This window comes from Acromyrmex echinatior, chromosome 12 (genome assembly GCF_024713525.1).
Source record: "Acromyrmex echinatior isolate Ae372 chromosome 12, ASM2471352v2, whole genome shotgun sequence".
Classification (NCBI taxonomy): Eukaryota; Metazoa; Arthropoda; class Insecta; order Hymenoptera; family Formicidae; genus Acromyrmex; species Acromyrmex echinatior.
In genome coordinates, this window is record NC_141863.1 from 2,330,005 (window position 1) to 2,352,362 (window position 22,358).

A 22,358-nucleotide genomic window follows, 5' to 3' on the forward strand; every position below is an offset into this window, starting at 1 on the left:
TTTATTGTAAATTTAGTAGACTGTAACATTATTAATTTTATAAGCATGCTACATTTTTATGTCTCATATTATTTTCTGTTGAGCAAGGTATCGGTAGAACTTACATTTGAAGGCACAATCAGTGCAGCGCAAATGAGCATCGAGTCGTGAAGCATTGATTTCGAAGCTGATATGAAAAGTAGCTGATTAAAACGACAATATTGTATATTGTATTAGAAAAGGAAATAGGATTTGTCGCGTGTGGAAAGCATAGCGGCGTAAGCGAAAAAATTGCACAGCTATTATTCGATCAAGTAAAGCTTCATACATCTGAAAACATAATAAAACAGTGACTGTTACAGCTATGAACATCCTGTCTTAGTATTGTTTTTCTCTGTGTTAATATTTTTATGTATAAATAAAAAGATATTTTTAAAATATAAAAAATATTTTTTAATTAAAAATTAAATAATTTCTGCAAAATTATTATAACATAAAGAGAGATTTAAAAGCATTGCTTTTTTATATAAGATACTAGATATATATAAATGGAGACTTGTATCCATTCTGAATTAAATTAATTAAAATTACAAATACAAATTAAAAATACAAATGTGATGTAGCGTTAATTGTTCTAATTATAAAATATAATCAAATAATAGTAATAGCATATTTATTATAGCGAAAAATCAATTCCTTAAGTTGGTAAGTTATATAAATAAATATCTAATAGATACGTCAATATTTATTATTTCAAACCTTTAATTTCTCGAATATCCTGTATGTGAGTAGCTTTCCTTTCGTCCTTCCTCTCTGCAATAAAAAATACTTATTCTATCTAAAAATTTAGTATGACTTATTCTTTATACGAAAAAAAACAATGTACATAACGAAAATATCGAAGAAATATCGAAGAAATATTCAAATAAATCCAAATCTTATATACGTACGTAATAAATAAAGTATATCTATATAAATAAATTACAAAGTCTACAATTTGGCTTACCCATAAAATGAACTTCCATTTTGCGAACGATATCTACTCTTTCCATAGCATGTTGCTCAGTATCAATCTGAGAAAAGAAACGAAAAAAAAATTATTATTTTTGGAAATATTATAACATATATTTTATTAAGAAAAATACAGAGCAGAAAATAGAGAGTAAGATACAGTATTTTTTCTAATAATTATTAAAAATTCATATAATATTTGGATGTCATATCTGTACCTCGGAAATTTCTGTAACTTCCCAAGCACGTGGTTTGAAATCTTCTGGAGCAAAGTGTATAATGACTTCTTCTACAGTTGCATGCTGAAGTTCAACCATTTTCATAAAAGCACGAAAACCGACTGTCGCTGCAACGAAACTTTCGTCAGTTGTCGTCTCCTCGGTAAGTACTTGGGTGATTAAAGGACCGTGGCCTTTTCTTTCCACCAATTGAACCAAAGCATTTTGAGCATCGGGGGTCTTTAGAGCAGGAAAAATCTCAGTCTTGTAAAGGCATTCGTTAATTTCGTTTACGGAAACACCTTGTCGAACCAAGTAGCCAATTGTCGCGAGTTCTCGAAGAGGAGATTCTCCCGGACCAAATTCTGTCGCATCAAGTACCTCCATTATTTCATCGACTTCCCGAGCTATGTTTTCTTTTTGTCGCTCCACAATCTCTTTTACAGTAATATCTTCTTTAATTTTTTCAGCTTTTATTTTCTTTATCTTTTTTTGTTTTGTCTCTATACGTTTCGTTTCTTGCAAACTTTCTACATGTGCTTCAGAAACTGCAACTTGCTGTAAAGTTTCCGAGGTAACTTGAGCATGATCAAGTTTTGTTTCGATAGTGAAATCAGGAGCAATATCTTCACTCGTGATTTCTGACACGACAACACTTTCTTGCTCTTCGACAATTTGTTTGGCACGTTCTTCAAATTTAGGTATATGTTCTTGTAGTTTTTGATCGTCAATTTTCTTTAAAGAAGCTATTGCTTCAGTTACAATTGGTTCTTGGATCGGTACTATTCTTCGAGCTCTAGAAACCTAAAATATAAATGCAAGATAAATAATAGTTTGTGAAAGAGATGTAACTATAAAAACTGAACATCTTATAATACCTCTTCGGGTTTATCTTCTATAAACTCTGTAGTTTCTAATAGTTGAGTCTCTTCAACATCGATAGTTCTTCTGTAAATACAAGCAAAAATTATAATTTAAAAAAATGGAACAAATTAAAGATTTTGGAATATACTGAACAAAATGAAATGGAAGATTACTGACTTTTCTTCTATCTGTTCCTTCGGAATAAGTTTCTCTTCACAGATTTCTTCTTTTTCAATTTTGAGACGTTCAGTTTTTACTTTCTCCTTAATTTCTTTCGCTTTCTTTAACTCAATTTTTTTCTTTCTATGCGGTCTCTCTTCTTGTTTTTTAAGCTTTATATCTAATTTTTCTTCTTCTTTGATATCGCCCGGCATTAACCAGCGTGATTCGCTGATAGTATCGATATGAAGTTTGGCTTTTGTTACTATCATACCAATTTCATTGGTAGCTTTGCAAACATACGTGGCATCGTCTTCTTTGGTAGTTTGCTTAATTGTTAGAGTAGTTCTGTTTTCTTTATCAAATATACGTACTTTTACATTGTTCGTATTCATTATAAGCTTATCATTCTTATACCAAACAACATCTATAAATTAAAGAAATAATTAATTAAAATAACTTTATAACTAAATTTAAACATCTTTGCGATGTGTATATAATTACCTGGTTTGGGATTACCAGAATAAGTACATTCAAACAAAGCGATATCTCCCTCTTTTGTATAAACATCCGTTATTTCTTTGATAAATCGTGGAACAGCTTGTGTAGCTGAAATGTTATGAAATGCAATTATGAAAAATTCACAATAAAAATACATTGAATTAATTAGTTTCTTACCAAATTCTGTGTTTAATGCCAAGATTATCTGAATTAATTTCGTCTTGTCAGTAGTCTAATTAGATAAACACAAATGAAAAATCATACCTATTACTTCTAAATGATGCGTCTCTATCGTTAGTCTTAAAACAAATTCTACTTGACATCGTGCTTCTTTCATCTTTGAAAAAATGCAGCTGTATTATACGCTAATCCAAAATTTCCGTCGCATTAACTTTCAAATAGCAACATTTTATAATTCTTCTTGATGACTATCTGCTGTATTTAATTGTTGAAAAGATTCCAGATCAATTTCTCTTAACTCTAATGGAAATATCAGCGGATTCATGATTCTTGAGTTGTCCCTTTGGAGTATTTTGAAATAGGAATCTTAGACTTAGGATATATATATATATATATTTGATATTTTTTCTTTTATCAGTCATAAATGAAGTCAACTGAATTGCAAATTATTCGGGAATGTAGTTTTTAAATATCTTTGTGTTGAGTTTGTTTTGATCTTACATATTTGGCATTTTGGTTTTTTTTTTATTAATAGTAAATAGAACAGTGATTTTTGGATCTCTGGAGAATTTATTTGTTTACCAGAGTGGAACTATTCGTAAATTTTTTTCTACACTTTGACGATAGGAACTCATAAAAATTGATAATGATTTTTTTTTCTGCATTTTATCAATATCGAGATCTTTTCCTTAAATATCGAATCATTATACGAATCATTTTTTAAAACATATCTTTATTACTAAAGGATAATTGCAAAGCGATTTACCGATAATTTTTTTTTGAACATTATATATGGTATCTTCTTTTTTGATAGGAGATAATTGTTTTGACACGTTTAATAATGACACGTTTAATTTTCGTTATTTTTTTATATTTTTCATACTTTATTGCAGGAATGATTACAAAGCGTGTTATTGCGCATAATGGCGGCTAAATGTAATTTGGGGCTAATTTCTGAGGTGACGAATTTCTAATAGCGGTTTTATATTGGCTTACAGAATTTGGAGTCAATTCCTGATTGGTCATTCATTACGTATCCCCAAGATTGTCACACTTGATATTCTTACATCATGTGTTTCAGTTCAGTTAGTAAATGACGACATAAGATGCGTTTCATTTGGCACTTACGACACTCGCGAGTTTTATTTGTTCTTTAACGTTTGATAAATAACAAGAATGAAATGATTCCATGAGCGTTGCAAGCATCAAGTAGAATGTAGTACTCATAATGTATTCGATAGCATAATCATGTTTTATTACCTTACTAAGTATAAGATTGACAGGTGGATTTCTTTTATTCTCTGATAACGTTATATATGAAAAATACTTATGTTTTAGGTTCATTATCTTGTTTCTTCTTTTGTAATTGCCTTACTGAATCAAATATTATTGAAGGTTGTTCTTTATAAGAAACATCTACTTGCTAAGAATATTGTATCGCAATATTATTTTTTGATCAGTATCCATAGAATCTGAATATTTTGTCAACAAAAAATATTCTTTTGAAGTTTCATCTTTGTCATCACAAGAAGTAATTTGGCATAATTGTGGTAAAGGTTTTTGTTGAAAAATCGCTGGTCACAGTTAAGTTTTTTTTGAGCTCACTCAGTGTTTCTAGTGTGTTTCTTAATGCACAATGTTATTCGGACTATCTCTTGAGAAATTGCACTCTGCATCATGCGGCATGCAATTGAGCATGTTCAGATAAAAAACATGAGTTTTACATGAGTTTTACATGAGTTTCTTACCTTTTAAAGCCTCCTGCATTTCTTCCATCTGTGTGACCCATTCCGGTTTTCTGTATTCTTTTGTTCCGAGTATACCTAATCGATAAAACGATTATAAGAAACATATGACGAATATATATCAAATCCTTTCTATCTTATTAGCATTTAGATAGAAGAATTTGGGCAAGATCAAAGAGATTAGTAAATTTGCTTGAAATATTTAAAAAATAAGACAATGTAAGTCAAGGATGTTGTAAGTGTTTGTTGTAATTGATGTAAGGAACATAGGATAATGAATGGCTTTTTATTAGGATGCTACAGAGCTTCTTCGATTGAAGAGCGCGGCTGAAAAGAATATAACTTAATACTTAACCAGATTTAGTAAAGCCTTTGAGATTTGTAGAGAAAATGATATTACCTTCTACTGATAAATACGTAGTTGTAGTTGATACACCGAGTGGATTGTAAGCTTCAAATATGATCTCACCAGTGTCATCGGGGAAAGTTTCGGCGATTGTTAATACTGATGTACCATCTTCAAATTCCTCAATTTGGAATTCTTGCGATGAGACTATTTCTACTCCTTCTTTATACCATTTTCCTTTCGGTTTTGGTTTGCCTTTCACCTTTACTTCCAATCTGTATGTGTAACAAAAATAGCAGTCACATAGTGAACACATATATACATAACATATATGTGTGCGTGATAAAAAAATTTATGTATAATAAAATATAAATGTATGTAATTATAAACAGGGAATGGAAGTAACTCGTTAATTGTAACGAAGTTACAGTTACAAGTTATTTTTTTGGTAACTTTATTGGTAACTGCGTTACTTTTTTTTGGTAACTATAATGTTAACGCAGTTACATTTTTTGTGATAATTAATTCAGGATTTATACATAACGGCTTGCCAACATGGATAATATCTGAAAAGATATTATCCTAGAAGATTTGCGGATGCCGTGTATTTATCTGTTGCTAATGCCAACGTTTTGTGAACCTTGTTCACTTCATCAGGGTGAGGAACGCACTGGGTCAGGGCAAGAAGTATTAATGCGCTCTTTGCCTTGATAAAGTGAACGATAAAGTTCACGAAACATTGTCATTAACAATGGATAAAAACACGGCAACAACCCGCAAACCTTTTGGTATCTTTGAAGATAATATTCATGAAAGCTTAAAAAGCTGTTATGCTGTTATGGATAATGTCTGCTTTATTAAAGCATCATGCCCGAATTAATCAAATTTCCCATAACATATACACATGCAGAGATTATACACTAGAAAGAAAATATATATGTATAGATTTTTGTATATAATTATGTATATTTGTATGTGTACATATATATATATATATATATATATATATATATATATATATATAATTATATGTAAACTTTTTTATCAGATGTACATATTAATTTGTATTTGATACAATTATCATTTGTTTAATGTATTAAACATACCTAGTTAATTCCCCATCTTTAGTAGGAATTAATTGAGGAAGCTTCTTAATTATCTCTGGTACAGATTCTTCTATATCAGTGTCAAAAATAGGAGTTTCCTAAAGTCAAAATCAATTTTAATATTTAATATTACACCAAGTATAATTCTATAGGATATATTGTTGGATATGTTAAATTTTGTATTTACTTTCGGAGATAGAAGATCTTCTTCTGATCCACTCTGTCCTGTGGTAAGAGATGTCGCGACTATTGAAGATGCAATTTCAGAATCCGGCACATACTCGTACGCTAAAAAAGTAAATTTTGTAAAATAGACAACCATTTAAAATCATAGCTGCTTGCGTCGAATAATATACCTTCAACAATGAGCGTTGACATGCAAACAGCTTCGCCAACAGGATTTACAGCACGACAGGTATATTCTCCAGCATCTTCCGGGAATACTTCGGTAATAGCTAAACTACAGACACCCTCCATATCCTGAATAATTGTAATTTCTTTTCCTTCTTTAATTGGCATGTCATTGTGATACCATTCCACTCTGGGCGTTGGTTTCCCTTCAACGACGCAGGTTAAATTAACACTCTCACCGTCCATAACTTTCACAGGTGATAGTCTCTTTACGAATGTCGGTGAGACTAATTCAATTGCTTCTTCCCATGTTATTTCCATCAAATTAACGGTGGCTGTACAAGTAACCGAACCACCGACATTTTCAGCACGACATGTGTAATTACCAGCAAATTCTGATGTGACTTCTTTCACCATTAAGATCGATCGATTTTCTTGAGTCACAATTCTTACTTGTGGTGTCGACTGCAACAAATTATATCTTTTATTAATTTGATAAAATTTTGGATGATATATCGTTACACGCAAGCATTAAAGGTTTATTTTAAACAAGCACAGAAATTGGAAAAAGTACCTCAAGAGGTTTGCTTTCATGGAACCACTGAAAAGATGCTGCTGGATATGATTCCACTCGTGTTTCCATGATAACAACTTCTCCTTCTGCAACAATTTGAGGCTGAATAGGTTCCACAAACATTGGTGCTTTTACTTCGCTTATAGTGTCTTTGCGTTCTTTAACAGTAACAGAACTCGAGCTTCTCGCTTCACCGACTTCATTCTGAACTCTTATCTCATACTTGCCGCTATCTTTGTTTGTTACTTCTATTATATTTAATTCGGTTGTACTTTCATAAATGTCTATTTTGCATTTGTTGGTCGGTGTAATTTCAATACCATTGCGGAACCACTTGACTTCTGGTTTCGGTACGCCGTCAAAATCAGCTAGAAGTTTCAGAGACTTTCCGCGCTCAATTATTAAAGCGGACAAAGGTCGTGTAATTCGCGGTGCTCTGAGAACAATTGGTTTGCTCACTTTAACGATGTTACTGATCACTAAATTAGCTCTGCATTCAGCGCGGCCATATTTATTTATAGCACGAACACGATAAATTGTTTCATCTTCGGGGATTGGTTTTAAAATTTTCAATTTAGCTTCTCCAGTAGTTGGGTTGAAACTCAACTCTGTTCTTTCATTTGGTTTTACTTCTTTTTCGTCACGATACCATTTTACTTCAGGTATTGGCATACCAGTTACAATGCATTCTAATAAAGCAGGTGTATGCTCTTCAATCATTAACGGTTTAATTGGCGTTGAAAAATGCGGTGCTATGCCTTCTTCTTCTTTTTCTGAAAGGATAAATATTTTGCATTTTTGAAAATATATGATATTTAATATTTATAATTACCGTATGTCGTACATCTACTTTATATTAGTTATCCCATAAATCATTATTAATTTATTTATATTTATAAATGGATGTTACTTCTTATTTTAAAAATTATTGATATATTTAAAAGTGTTATTAAAAAAAATATATATATATATATATATATATATATGAAGTATTTGTAGTAAAGAATGTGCTTATCTAATTTTACAAAAAGATTATAAGAATTATATATCTTATAATATTCCTGTATACATAAAAGAAATGTAATAGAACAAGTAAAAATATCAAACAACTAAGTAAATGTTAACATAAATCCAAATTGTAAAAATTAAACAATTAATATATAATATTATTACCGAATATTACAAGGTTGACAGTGGATGTTGCCACGCCAGCTGGATTAGATGCCCTACAAGAATACATTCCAGCATCTTCTTCTTTGACGTTTGTGATTTCTAAGGTTACCGTTGTCTCAAATATAGTCATAGTATACTTTTCGCTCGCATGGAGTTCTTGTTCATTTTTATACCAAGAAATTTCAGGCAATGGATTTCCTATAACAGTACATGTAAATTTGGCAGTTTTTTTCAACTCAGCGATAACAGGTTGTAATTTTTGAATAAATCTTGGAGCTATCGTTTTGTCTTTATCTGTAATTGATATATCGACCTGAGTACGTTGTCTATGTTTTCTCTTACGATCTTCTACAAGTGTGACATCTGTTTTAATTTGTAACTTGGCAGCTTCTTCTTCGACAATATTAGAAGAGATTTTTTCAGGCACTTTTTCTTTTACCTTAGATTTTGTTACAACTGATTCAGTAATGATTTCATCTTTCTCTTCTAAAATTTCTGCTATTTGCTCCTCAAGCTTTACAGATTTTAATTCGAAAACTTTATCTTCCTCATACATCTCTTCGGGTAATTTTTCATTTTCTATAAAATCTAATATATGTCCTTCGGGTTGTTTTAGGTTTAATTTTTCCACTTCTCCAATGGGTTTTAACATAACCATTTCTTTCTCTTCTTCTGTCTTTAAATGTATTTGTTTCTTCTTTCTCCACGAAACTTCACTTGTAATAATTTCGTCTGTTACCTTATCTTCTTTAAATGATGGCATAGTTTCTATCTTTCGTTCAAATAGATCTTGAGTATCTTTAGTTGTAATTATCATTGCCTCTTTTTCTTCATAAACGTCTATAACAGATTCTTCTTGATCAATAGGCACTATTATTACTTCATCCTTAAAATCAACGACTTTCTTTGTTCGTTTACGTCGCCAAGGAGTTTCGATTATCTCTGTTAACTCTTCACCTTTGGGTTTTTCCTCTTTAATTTCAGTTAGCATTTCAGATACTGGTTGTAACTTTATATCTTTGGGTTCTTCTTTTTCCACTGGTTTCAAAGTAATTTCTTCCTTTGATATTTCTTCTTTGGTGAGCTTTTTAACAGGTTTCAACACAATTTGCTCTGGTTTTGGCTCTTCGGGTTTGTCCAGCTTTTTCACTGGCTTCAATCGGATCTCTTCCGGTTTTTCTCCAACTTTTTCCTTTTCCACTGGTTTCAAAGTAATTTCTTCCTTTGTTTCTTCCTCTTTAGGAAGTTTTCTAACAGGTTTCAACACAATTTGTTCTGGTTTCGGCTCTTCGGGTTTTTCTATCTTTTTCACTGGCTTCAATCGGATTTCCTCTGGTTTTTCTTCAACTTTTTCTTTTTCCACTGGTTTCAAAGTAATTTCTTCCTTTGTTTCTTCCTCTTTAGGAAGTTTTCTAACAGGTTTCAACACAATTTGTTCTGGTTTCGGCTCTTCGGGTTTTTCTATCTTTTTCACTGGCTTCAATCGGATTTCCTCTGGTTTTTCTTCAACTTTTTCTTTTTCCATTGGTTTCAAAATAATTTCTTCCTTTGTTTCTTCCTCTTTAGGAAATTTTCTAACAGGTTTCAACACAATTTGTTCTGGTTTCGGCTCTTCTGGTTTTTCTATCTTTTTCACTGGCTTCAATCGGATTTCCTCCGGTTTTTCTTCAACTTTTTCTTTTTCCACTGGTTTCAAAATAATTTCTTCCTCTGTTTCTTCCTCTTTAGGAAGTTTTCTAACAGGTTTCAACACAATTTGTTCTGGTTTCGGCTCTACGGGTTTTTCTATCTTCTTCACTGGTTTTAATCGGATCTCCTCCGGTTTTTCTTCAACTTTTTCCTTTTCCACTGGTTTCAAAGTAATTTCTTCCTTTGTTTCTTCCTCTTTAGGAAGTTTTCTAACAGGTTTCAACACAATTTGTTCTGGTTTCGGCTCTTCGGGTTTTTCTATCTTCTTCACTGGTTTTAATCGGATCTCCTCCGGTTTTTCTTCAACTTTTTCCTTTTCCACTGGTTTCAAAGTAATTTCTTCCTTTGTTTCTTCCTCTTTAGGAAGTTTTCTAACAGGTTTCAACACAATTTGTTCTGGTTTCGGCTCTTCGGGTTTTTCTATCTTTTTCACTGGCTTCAATCGGATTTCCTCTGGTTTTTCTTCAACTTTTTCTTTTTCCACTGGTTTCAAAGTAATTTCTTCCTTTGTTTCTTCCTCTTTAGGAAGTTTTCTAACAGGTTTCAACACAATTTGTTCTGGTTTCGGCTCTTCGGGTTTTTCTATCTTTTTCACTGGCTTCAATCGGATTTCCTCTGGTTTTTCTTCAACTTTTTCTTTTTCCATTGGTTTCAAAATAATTTCTTCCTTTGTTTCTTCCTCTTTAGGAAATTTTCTAACAGGTTTCAACACAATTTGTTCTGGTTTCGGCTCTTCTGGTTTTTCTATCTTTTTCACTGGCTTTAATCGGATCTCCTCCAGTTTTTCTTCAACTTTTTTCTTTTCCACTGGTTTCAAAGTAATTTCTTCTTTTGTTTCTTCCTCTTTAGGAAGTTTTCTAACAGGTTTCAACACAATTTGTTCTGGTTTCGGCTCTTCGGGTTTTTCTATCTTTTTCACTGGCTTGAATCGGATCTTCTCCGGTTTTTCTTCAACTTTTTCCTTTTCCACTGGTTTCAAAGTAATTTCTTCCTTTGTTTCTTCCTCTTTAGGAAGTTTTCTAACAGGTTTCAACACAATTTGTTCTGGTTTCGGCTCTTCAGGTTTTTCTATCTTTTTCACTGGCTTTAATTGGATCTCCTCCGGTTTTTCTTCAACTTTTTCCTTTTCCACTGGTTTCAAAGTAATTTCTTCTTTTGTTTCTTCCTCTTTAGGAAGTTTTCTAACAGGTTTCAACACAATTTGTTCTGGTTTCGGCTCTTCAGGTTTTTCTATCTTTTTCACTGGCTTCAATCGGATCTCCTCCAGTTTTTCTTCAACTTTTTCCTTTTCTACTGGTTTCAAAATAATTTCTTCCTTTGTTTCTTCCTCTTTAGGAAGTTTTCTAACAGGTTTCAACACAATTTGCTCTGGTTTCGGCTCTTCAGGTTTTTCTATCTTTTTCACTGGCTTTAATCGGATCTCCTCCGGTTTTTCTTCAACTTTTTCTTTTTCCACTGGTTTCAAAGTAATTTCTTCCTTTGTTTCTTCCTCTTTAGGAAGTTTTCTAACAGGTTTCAACACAATTTGTTCTGGTTTCGGCTCTTCGGGTTTTTCTATCTTTTTCACTGGCTTGAATCGGATCTTCTCCGGTTTTTCTTCAACTTTTTCCTTTTCCACTGGTTTCAAAGTAATTTCTTCCTTTGTTTCTTCCTCTTTAGGAAGTTTTCTAACAGGTTTCAACACAATTTGTTCTGGTTTTGGCTCTTCGGGTTTTTCTATCTTTTTCACTGGTTTCAATTGGATCTGCTCTGGTTTCTCTTCAACTTTTTCCTTTTGTACTGGTTTCAATGTAATTTCTTTTGATTCTTCATCTTTAGGAAATTTTCTAACAGGTTTCAATACAATTTGCTCTGGTGTCGGCTCTTCGGGTTTGTCCATTTTTTTCACTGGCTTTAATCGGATCTGTTCCGGTTTCTCTTCAACTTTTTCTTTTTGCATTGATTTCAATGTGATTTCATCTTTTGATTCTTCCTCTTTAGGAAGTTTTCTGACATGTTTCAATATAACTTCCTCAGGTTGTGCTTCCTCTGGTTTTATTATTTTCTTAATAGGTTTTAATTGTAAATCTTCAGGTTTCTGCTCAATTTGTGTTAATTTCTTTGCACGTCTCCATGGTACGTCTATTTTCTTTGTAAATATGTCTCTATTCATTTCATCGATTTTTTCAGATGAAACTTCTAGTTTGGATGTTTCCTTTGTCATCGGTGTATGCGTAAGATCTTCTGACACTTCTTTTTCTTTAGGTAATTGTTTTACTGGATGTAATGTAATTTCTTGTATTTTTTGCTCTTCAAGTTTTTCATGCCTTTTTGCCGGTTTCAGTACAACAGATGTGAAATCTTCAATTTGAGCTTTTTGTGTAATAGATTTTGTTGTTTTACTTTTTTCAGATTTTTGCCATGTTGCTTCAGATATTTCTTTAATGTCAACTTTTGTTTTATCAGTTTCAGTTTCTGAAATCTTTTTTTGAATTAACGATTTTGATTTACGGCGCCATGGAGCTTCGGAAATTTCTGTCGGTTTATCTTCTTCCAATTTAACTTCAGGTTTAATTATTTGAGATGTTCTTATTTCCTCAACTTCTTTTTTGTCTCTTGCTTTTTTACCTCTAACCCATGGCATTTTTACCTCTTCTTTTTTAGATTTTTTAATTATATTATCAGTTGTATCGATGTCGAGGATCGTAGTATCTTCCTTTTCCGTATATGGTATTTTAGATTTTTTCTCACTGCTCACTTTTTTAGTAGACTCAACATCTTTGTCCATTTCTATAATTATTTTATCTTCTTCTTCGTGATATGGTATGTTTTCTTGCTGTACGATTCCAGTCAAATCTGTACTTTCTATTTTGATGTGTTTTAAATCTACTTTCTCTACTGATTCTTTCTTTAATATTACTTTATATAACCTTGATGTTGGCTTTAATGATACTTCCTCAAGAGTTTCTTTATATATTTCTTTTTGCTCCGGTTTTGTTCTTTTTAAGATTATTTTTTCTTCCATCCATGTCGTTGACTGTGGCTTTTCTTGTGGCATGTCCTCTTGCTTTTTTATCTTTTTATGAATGTTGGTTTCATGCTTTGACGTAACTTTAAGCAAAGTAGTATCTTCTTTCTCTTTATATGACGTAATATCTTCGTCGATATGTTTTTCTTCTCGTACTAACTTTTTCCTTGCATCTGGTTTTAATTTAATATCATCGTATATCTCAGTTGAAACTTGAAGTAATGTAATATCTTCTTGTTCAACGTATTCAGCAGTTTTATCGATTTCTCTTGTATTTTCCTTTTCTTTTATGACAGGTTTTAAATTTATTTTTTCCAAATCTGGTTTTGGAGATATTGGTTTAATAAACTTAGATGACTTTAATTTTACTGTTTCTATCATCTCTTTTTCAATTTCTTTTTGAATAGGTTTAGATTTTTTCAAAATAATTTTTTCTTCTGTCCATGGTTTTGTTTCATCTTCCTTATCTATGATTTTATCCACGTCTTTGCTTGCTCTTCTCTCTTTTTTGTCTGTACTGACATCAATTCGTGTAATCGTTGAAATTGCTTCAACTTCTTCTTTTGAAATTGGTTTTAGATCTGCCTTATCTAACGTTGCTTCCACGAGGTCTTTCTTTACTATTTGCAAAGGTTTCAATGAAACAGTTTTGAGGATTTCCTTGGGTATTTCTTTTCTTTCCGGTTTTGCCTTTTTCAAAGCGATTTTTTCCTCCGTCCAAGGCTTGAATTGTTCTACGTTCTCTGTGATAAGCTTTTCTTTTTTTAATTTTTGCATTTCTGCATCTTTTACAATTGTAAGCAAAGAAGTGTCCTCTTGTTCAAGAAAATTTATTTTTTCTTCATCCAATTCAGAAGTTATTTTTGTCTTTGGTTTTGTTTTCTTTAAAACAATTTGTTCCTCCGTCCATGATCTTGATTTCTCCTGCTTCTCTTTTTTCGACAAAGTTTCATCTAAACGACGCGATGTTTTTAACAGAGTATTATCCTCTTGCTCCTTATAAAGTTCAGTCATAATATTGTCGCTAGCATATTCTTCGGTTATTATAATTTTATCTGTTGCCTCTTTAGGCACGGATTTCAACTTAATTAGTTCTATATTAAATCCGTGGATATCTTTTTTCTCAGTCTTCGTCGGTTTTAACTGAACTTCTTCTAACCTTTCTGTCGTTATATCCTTGGTAACTTTGGGAGTTTTTTTCAAAATTACTTCTTCCTCGGTCCATGGTTTTATTTGACTCTCGAAAGCTTGAAGCTTGTCCAATGAAGAATCTCTTGATGTTGTTTGTACTTTCCGCCATGGAAGTGAATCATAAGTTCGAGGTAGAACGCGTCCTCTTCGCCAAGGCAACGATTCATCACCAGGTTGAAGTTGTATTTCAAATGGTAAATCATTTTTGTCGAGAGGTAAAGATCTCAGAATTACATTTTCCTTCAAATCTTGATGAGATTTCACATCTATTTCAACACTGGCACCCCTCTCTGTGGGAACCGCGTAATGGGCTTCTTTTCTCTCTGCAAGTTATGCAAAATTGTTTTAAATAGATATAAATGTTTTTTTACTATTTGTTTCATATCGTATATGTTAAAGTTAAATTAAAAGAAAGCTTTATTTACATTATGATGTATCATGATATTAAATGTGTGTGTGTATATGTGTGTGTGTGTGGGGGGGGAGGGTGTGTGTGTGTGTGTGTGTATGTGTGTGTGAAAATTAAGAAAAAATCTATTTATAAATTCACGATAATTTATCAATTCTTTAACATGTAAAATTAGTTATATAAATATTTTGTAAACGCTGAATAACAAGGAATAAATTTTGACTGAATTAACTTTCAAGGCAAAGAAATCAAAGCTTTTTGCCAACCTTGGAAAAGTGAATTATTAATATGTAATATATGATTTGTAAAAGATTGTATTCAACTGAATATCTATTTTTTAGGGCCTTTTTATGAATAGATATCATCGACAATAAAAATATTCATTGTTTTGTGACAGTGATAACTATTAATGAAACAAGCAATTGTAGAAGAGCATAAATTTTTTAATTAATTTTGTTAACAAAGAACATTAAAATTAACACACATACACACACACACTTACATATTTGTGTATACATAGATTTATATGAAAGTTACTTAGCATAATAATAATAAGCAGAATAATAATATTAGGAAATAAAGTTTAGTAACGACGAAAGTCACAGTCAAACGTGTTAACAATTGTATGTAGAACTTAAATGTTATAAAATGTCTACAGCAAAAAATATAAAACGCATGGATCTACAAAATTCTTTAAGTTATTTTTAAATAGTTTAAAGAATTTGTCTTTTGTGATTTGACTATACGTAGGAATTTTTTCTCCGAAATGTAATAAAATACAATACTATTTTGACGTTTATGATGATGTGTGCAGCGATATTATTTTTTTAATCTATACGCTATATACGAGGAAATATTTTGGAAGATATATTTCAAGGAGTTACGAATAATGGATATTTTAATAAATATAATCGCGCGAGTCAAAGCGTTCGCTTGCAGTGGCCAGAGTTCGCGTTGCTCATGAGTTTCTCTAAAGTAGTCTCCCGCGGAGTAACTCGGTGGGGATCCTTGACGTATAAGACACACGTCCCTATTTCATGCTACATCTAGTCGTAATAGTAATCAGTTGGAAGTCGAAGACGAAGGAACGAAGAAAATCTTGGCAAAATCGTCGTTCCCCTTCTTATAGTGACATCACAGTGATTGTTCAGTGAAGTGAATAAAAAATGATATTTGAAAGAAAAAGAGCGTCGACAAGTACATTTTTTAACGTTCGTTATCTCTATAAATTTCTTTCCTTTATATGATTAATTGAAGTTATATTCGAACTGGATAATCCATTTTGTTTTTGTGAAGTGATACATTAAAAATATTTGTATACATCGTGCAGTGAACTGTTCAACAGTACATGTGCATATAGTTGTGTCAAGCAAATATCTCATATGCTAAAAAATATTTAGTATTTTGTGTTCATATAATCTGTTTTTTAATGCCAAAATATACAAACAAAAAAGCACTTTCTTATTCATATCTTTCTTAGCCATTTAGTTAAAATGTGTATGAAATGCAATCATTATTTAATTATAGATTACTGCAAAAGCTATGATATTTCATCTTGGAAAAGCTATCAATCTATAGTTTAATATTATAATCAGAAATTCGAAAAACTATACTTATAAATGAGTGAATGCAGTCGTAGATAAGTGAGTAAATATAAGGACAAGGATCTACTTATACTTTCTGCACGATGACATAGTTTATTAGGCGAATTGTAAAATGAATTTTCAAAATAAAAAAAGAGATAGACATAGATACATATTCACTTTTACTTCTATATATCTTATCCTATAAGTTTTATGATTATATGTTTTTATACATACACACCTTATATGTATATATATATATATATATATATATATATATATATACATATATAGATGCGCGCGCATGTGTATATTTAAGTACGTTGACTATTTTTATTGTTTAATAAACTTATATTAATTTAAAAGAAAATTACATTTTATATACACTGTAAAAAATAAAAGTGTAATTTTAACTTATAATCGTATAGTAGACTTTCTGAGACATGTAAAATTAATACAAAAATATTAATTTTAATATTTTTGCATGTCTCAGAAAATCCATTATGTGCCTTTAAGTTAAAATTAACATCTTATTTTTAGTGTACATATTTTTCAAAAAGTTATATAATTATTACATTATATAATTATTAAATTAATACATATAAATTGCTACATATCATATTTAATTGTAAATAAATGCTCTATTTCTTACAGATAGATCGAAAAACTTTAAATGAATAACAAAGGATTTTCTTTTGATGATCAAGCTTAATTTTTATTTCGATAATTATTGAATAGAATTCTATTACAAAATTGTGGAAGAATTTAGTCTATTATGATTTATATTTTTTTCATGAAATATTTCGATTGCATTAACAATAAATACGATCGCATTGTAATAGGCACCATTAATAATTTGTTGTATTGAACATTTACAATGTAATCTATCAGTATATATATCTTGAAGTTGCTGATTTACTAAAAATAATTTTTACTCGTTTTGTAGAGTACGCTGACACGCTCTTCTCCGTATTATTCCTGGCATGACTGAATCACTAGCAGCTGGCTCGAGACGAGGCCAAAATAGTCAACTACCTCGGCCAGTTTTCTTCGAAATTACTGTGCTGACGAAGCATCAAATGTAGGTGGCGATTTAGAATCAAAAATAGGATAAATGTGGACCACAGAAAAGAATTTCTTCTTGATGAGTCAGATGTCCATTTGTTCTCTTGAAAAGTTCTACTGTCGTTCCATCTTCAAGGTCGTTCAAAATTTTTTGAGAATCACATGTATTTTTTTAATGCACATTGTCTGTGAATCATGTTCAGGGTACGAAGAATAGACCGTGCAGTTTTTAGAATATCTCTTCATTTTCAAATAAATTCAAGATAGTTAAAAATGAAAATTAAAATTTTCTGAAATATATTTGTTTGATTTGATATTTAATATTCCTATCTATTTCAATATCTGAATAAATACCTATATATAATGACTTAACGCTGATCGCAAAAGATTAAATTATTTAAAACTATTTATGTAAAATTTCAAAAATATACGTGTATATATATATATATATATACATATATATGTATACATATATATGTATATAATGTAATACATATATATGTATATAATGTAATACATATATATGTATATAAGTTTGTGTAATAAGATATTAGCAATACATGTGTAATACGCTGAAATATATTTACCGTTTAAAGTTTCTGGAAGCATACCTCTGCGAGCACGTGATGCATTTTAAGATGTACATAAAATTTACTATTATAATATAATGTATAATATAATATAATGTATAATAAATTATTACAAATTTTTAATTTTATTAAGTAATAGTAAAAAAGCTAAAACATTTAAAATTTTAAACATTTAAAAAGAAGTAGACTAATAATAGATTATATACCTGTTTTTTAAAAATAGATTTTATAAGCACAATCTAAAGCATCGTAGTCGATGAATCTTTGCGAAGCTCTGAGCCAGCGACCAAATATAGCCAGGTAATATAATACACATCACATGCTCAAAAATAACTTACGAAAAGGGCTTTGCTTGATGTGCACACGGCACTTGCATCTGATTTTCACTTGAAATGTTTTTTTGCACGAAAAAGTTAATATAAATTATTATTATTATATATATGTATATATATATATACATATATATATATATATATATATATATACATACATTATATATTAATTACTGTATATGAGTATAGTGCTTTGGTAATATTTCAAGAATAAATTGGAAATTTTTGTCCTATTGTGAAACTTTCCTTTCGATGTAAACTATTTATTTCTTAAAATTCCGGGGAAAAATGTTATATATATGAACATATTTTATATATAATTATATATAATTGTATATAAAATATGTCAGATTTTAACATAATTATATATAATTTTGTATATTTTTATAATTATATATGAAACATTTTTTTCCGGGATGTTAAACACGTGTTATATATTTTATCTCTCGTACGCGACATCTAAGAGTCCAAATAACAAAATATTTTTTATTATACATCTTCCTTCCTCCAACCGTAAATATTTTTTACATTATGATTCTTTTTTATTACAAAAATATTGAATGTAACAATTTAGATAATTAATTTACGCATAGCGCGAGATTTATAAAAATATGTTTCATTAATAATTATATAAATTTTACATATGTTTTACATCATATTGAATTGGAATTTACAATCGCTTCAAAAATTTTTCTATTGAGGATCACGTTAAAATCATTCACGTTAAAATCATTGACGATAGAGATTAATAATTGAGACATATTAATAATTGAGGCGATGATTGTCGAAACGACAACAAACGAGACTTGGACATATTTAGAACATTTGGTTTTATTGCGACTTTCATTGTACAATAATAAATAATTGATTAGTAGGACGTTGGACGATATTTTTATATGTCATTCTACTCTGTAAATTCTTTAATAAATGAATATGTATATATATATATATATATATATATATATACATATAACATATATAATCGTAAAATATGGGCGTACATATATAATGAGAAAATTGTGTAATATGTGTATGTAAATATATATATTTTTTTTACGATATACTTTTTATAATGAACATCAAAATTATACAGCGAACGAGTAAACGAGTTATGTATATTCAACGCAATTGCATTGCTATTTTTCTTTTTTATCCATACTGATTAATATCGCGCAAAATTTCAAATTTTGAGTCTATTTACAAAGTTATAGTATTTTTTGCGAAAAAGCTGCGAACTGCTTATTTTTATCGTAAGAAGCAAATCAAAATATTGGCAATACAAGTGGAACGACGTTTCGCTCTACCAATCATCTACATTGCACTAATCTTAAAAAATGATCGCACTTATCCTGACTGATTACATTACAGTTTCGATTTTTATTTTAATTTTGCTTTTACAGCACTTTAATTTCAGCATTACTTTCGTGACTTTCTTACTTAAGTGATATGTCTTAAGATAATTTTTGCGCGCGAAATTTGTAGTTTTATAATGCAATCTGAACATGTTCCTTAATAACTTATTGTTATTAAGTATTTCTCGTTTCACTCGCTCAACTATTCTCAAAATATGATAGTTAGTACACAAACTCCCCGGGCGCGCACGTCATTTTTAATTACAGGAGATCTGTTTGAGATAAAAGTTGAGAACTCTAGCAAGGTCGGTAAGTTACGTTCTTTCAAGGAAGGCAACAATAAAGCACAAAAGTAAAAATACGGGTGGATATTTACGGCGAATCGTGCTGCGCGGAGACGTTGTAAGACTTTGAGACGATGTAAAGACGTTAGTCGCAATAAACACATTAGACGGAAATTAATGTACAATACATTAGCAATGATCAATTGCGATATTGTAAAAATTTCTTAATTCAATGATCATTTTATTCAATATCCGTTTTATATCTATTTTGCTGTATCATGCGCCATTGAAAAGCTAATTCTTTTGACATTTCGAAAACTATGATAATCTATAATTCCCACGAGATTATTACCGATTTAATCAATGTACAACAAGAAGTACAACAAACTAAAAAAGTTAGAATATAACCTTTTCCAAGATTTAACAAACAATTCACTAATATTATTAATTTGTTAATTGATTTGTCATGCTACTGTCTCGAGTATTTGTCTCCGGCAGTTGTTGGAGTATAATATAAGAACAATCGTGTGTCATGTTAGCAATCGATTCTATATCTTTTATTCAATTCTTACTTTTGACGATGAGTTTGGCAGATGTTTCTACGGTACCGGCTGAAGTTGTAGCGCGGCAAGTGAAGGTGCCAGTATCCTCCTCGTAGGTAGTTGCTATCAACAGCACCGCATTGTTCCCTTCATGAATCATCTGAAAATGATATGTGCCATCTTTCCTGAATATCACGTTTAAACATGAAATCCCCTTCGATGCTTTATGGAAGAACAATGGCAAAATATTTACCTGGAAGTCTGGTGATTGTGGGATCAAGGCACCCTCTCGATACCACTGAATCGTTGGTTTAGGTTTTGCCGGACTCACTTGAGTTTTAAATTGAGCTGGTTGTCCCTCTATCACTATTTGATCCTTCAAAGGAGTCAATTTTGCCAGGACATCAGTTGTATCGGGCGCTAATTGAAAGTGGAGAAAAGTGGTGCGTCAATGTCGTTAATAAAAAATTTAGAAAGTTCGAATTTGAACTTTTTATTTTTTAATATTTATTATATTTTATGCCGTTGATAAAACATTTTTAAAAATATTGAATTTAAATTTTTGTCTTACCGAGAACTCTGAGATTGGCAGACGTTGTGATCTCACCAGCAGGGTTTTTAGCAATACATTTATAAACACCTTCGTCTTCGGGAAAGGCTTCAGAAATCCTCAGGGTACAGAAATCGCCTTCTTTTTGCATTTGAAAATACTTCGACGGTTTGATTATCTACACAAATAATGTAAGCATTCGCGAATAAAATTATTTGAAAAATTCATTGTATCACAGTTATTTTATTGTAGCTATTATTTCATTATACATACCTTATCAGCTTTCTTCCACTGTATAATAGGAATGGGCTTTCCTGCGATTCTACAAGCGAAAGCGACTGAAGTTCCTTCCTTAATGGTTTGATCTCTTAATGGCTCTAAAACAGTTGGCGCTTTTTCTACTGTTGGCGTTGTAGGTTTTGCGACCTTTGTTGGAGATTGAGGTCCGCGAACAGTACATTCCGCTTCGCAACGCGCTTCTCCAGCACTGTTAATCGCAACACATTCATATTTGCCAATGTCCTCTGGTACTGTCTCGAGAATCAGAAGTGTATAAGTATTGTCTTCTTCCAAAGTTTTATAACGAATGTCCGCTATTATCTTTTTGCTGTTCTGTAATAAAAAAGATTCAAACGTAAATTAATTTAAATTTTCTATTCACTGTGCGCTATGTATAAAATCATCAATCAAATCGGCAAATTTATAGCACATACATAAATGTATTTTACTTATTTTACCTTGAGCCAATAAACATCCAAAGGTTTAGTGCCGGTAATTTTGGCGTCGAATCTAGCGAGTTGTCCGGTAGCAACAGAAGCGGATTGGATTGTGGATAAGAAACTGGGTGGTACCGTGCCACCTCGTCCAGGCTGCCTTCTGCGTTCCTCTACCACTAAATTGGCACTACATTTGGCTTTTCCTCCTCTATTCTCAGCGATGACGGAAAAGACACCAGAGTCTTCCATAAAAACTTGTCTGATAATTAATACCGATTTGGTGCTGAAGGTATAAATTTGAAGATCAGCTGAATTTTGTATAGGAAAATCTTCGCGGTACCATTTGATAGTTGGTAGTGGATCGCCATCAAATTCAACTTCAAATTTGGCTTGTTCTTGCTCAAATGCTCTACAAGGTTGAATCTTCTTCGTAAAAATAGGGGGTTTGGCAGGTTTGACTTGACCTTGCACCACGCGTTCTTGTGTTTTCGCTTTATGTTCTACTTCTGTTGTCTCCGTTGCTGTAATTTTTCTCGTTATTTCTACGTCACCCTTGACTTCTTTTTGTGTTTGTTTTTGTTTTGCAACATGAACTTCGCGACCATGAACTGTAGATTCAGACGGTTCCGGAGGATATTTTCCAGTGGCTTTAACGCGTTCTGTATCTATATCCACTTCGGTAATAAATGGTTTTTTTACATATTTCGGAGGTGGTTGTATAGGTTCTTGTTGCGGTTCTTGTTCCTCTCTAGTAATAATAAGTCATCAAATATTATCACTAAATATTTAAATATAGATATATAATAAGTTGCCAATATTATCAAATACTTGTTATAATATA

At 31.1% G+C, this 22,358-nt stretch overlaps 1 protein-coding gene, 1 long non-coding RNA gene and 2 pseudogenes across 4 annotated transcripts in view; 1 reads left to right on the forward strand and 3 right to left on the reverse strand.

Annotated features, from left to right (window-relative positions):
• Positions 1-22,358, forward strand: part of LOC147907731 (uncharacterized) — a 92,448-nt gene that overhangs the window by 43,686 nt on the left and 26,404 nt on the right. Inside the window, exon 3 of one of the 2 annotated variants that reach the window (XR_015547044.1) lies at positions 17,033-17,167. This is a non-coding gene — a long non-coding RNA (uncharacterized LOC147907731). Of the gene's footprint in view, positions 1-17,032; positions 17,452-22,358 lie in introns of those variants that run through there. The other variant, XR_015547043.1, reaches the window with a different exon arrangement.
• sls (sallimus) overlaps positions 1-22,358 on the reverse strand; it is a 133,217-nt gene that overhangs the window by 41,380 nt on the left and 69,479 nt on the right. For both annotated transcript variants that reach the window (XM_087412214.1, XM_011068860.2), the window contains 18 exons: positions 21,539-22,265; positions 21,075-21,413; positions 20,823-20,979; positions 20,505-20,671; positions 20,282-20,411; positions 8,208-14,417; positions 7,035-7,807; positions 6,466-6,925; positions 6,297-6,397; positions 6,110-6,207; positions 5,058-5,278; positions 4,661-4,735; positions 2,736-2,840; positions 2,250-2,658; positions 2,087-2,156; positions 1,209-2,012; positions 986-1,052; positions 739-792 (listed from right to left, as the gene is read on the reverse strand). In XM_087412214.1, the coding sequence (XP_087268340.1) occupies positions 739-792; positions 986-1,052; positions 1,209-2,012; positions 2,087-2,156; positions 2,250-2,658; positions 2,736-2,840; positions 4,661-4,735; positions 5,058-5,278; positions 6,110-6,207; positions 6,297-6,397; positions 6,466-6,925; positions 7,035-7,807; positions 8,208-14,417; positions 20,282-20,411; positions 20,505-20,671; positions 20,823-20,979; positions 21,075-21,413; positions 21,539-22,265 (10,967 nt within the window). The remainder of the gene's footprint in view (positions 1-738; positions 793-985; positions 1,053-1,208; positions 2,013-2,086; positions 2,157-2,249; positions 2,659-2,735; positions 2,841-4,660; positions 4,736-5,057; positions 5,279-6,109; positions 6,208-6,296; positions 6,398-6,465; positions 6,926-7,034; positions 7,808-8,207; positions 14,418-20,281; positions 20,412-20,504; positions 20,672-20,822; positions 20,980-21,074; positions 21,414-21,538; positions 22,266-22,358) is intronic.
• LOC147907732 (uncharacterized) lies at positions 2,971-3,766 on the reverse strand (annotated as a pseudogene).
• On the reverse strand, positions 3,308-4,654 carry LOC147907733 (uncharacterized; annotated as a pseudogene).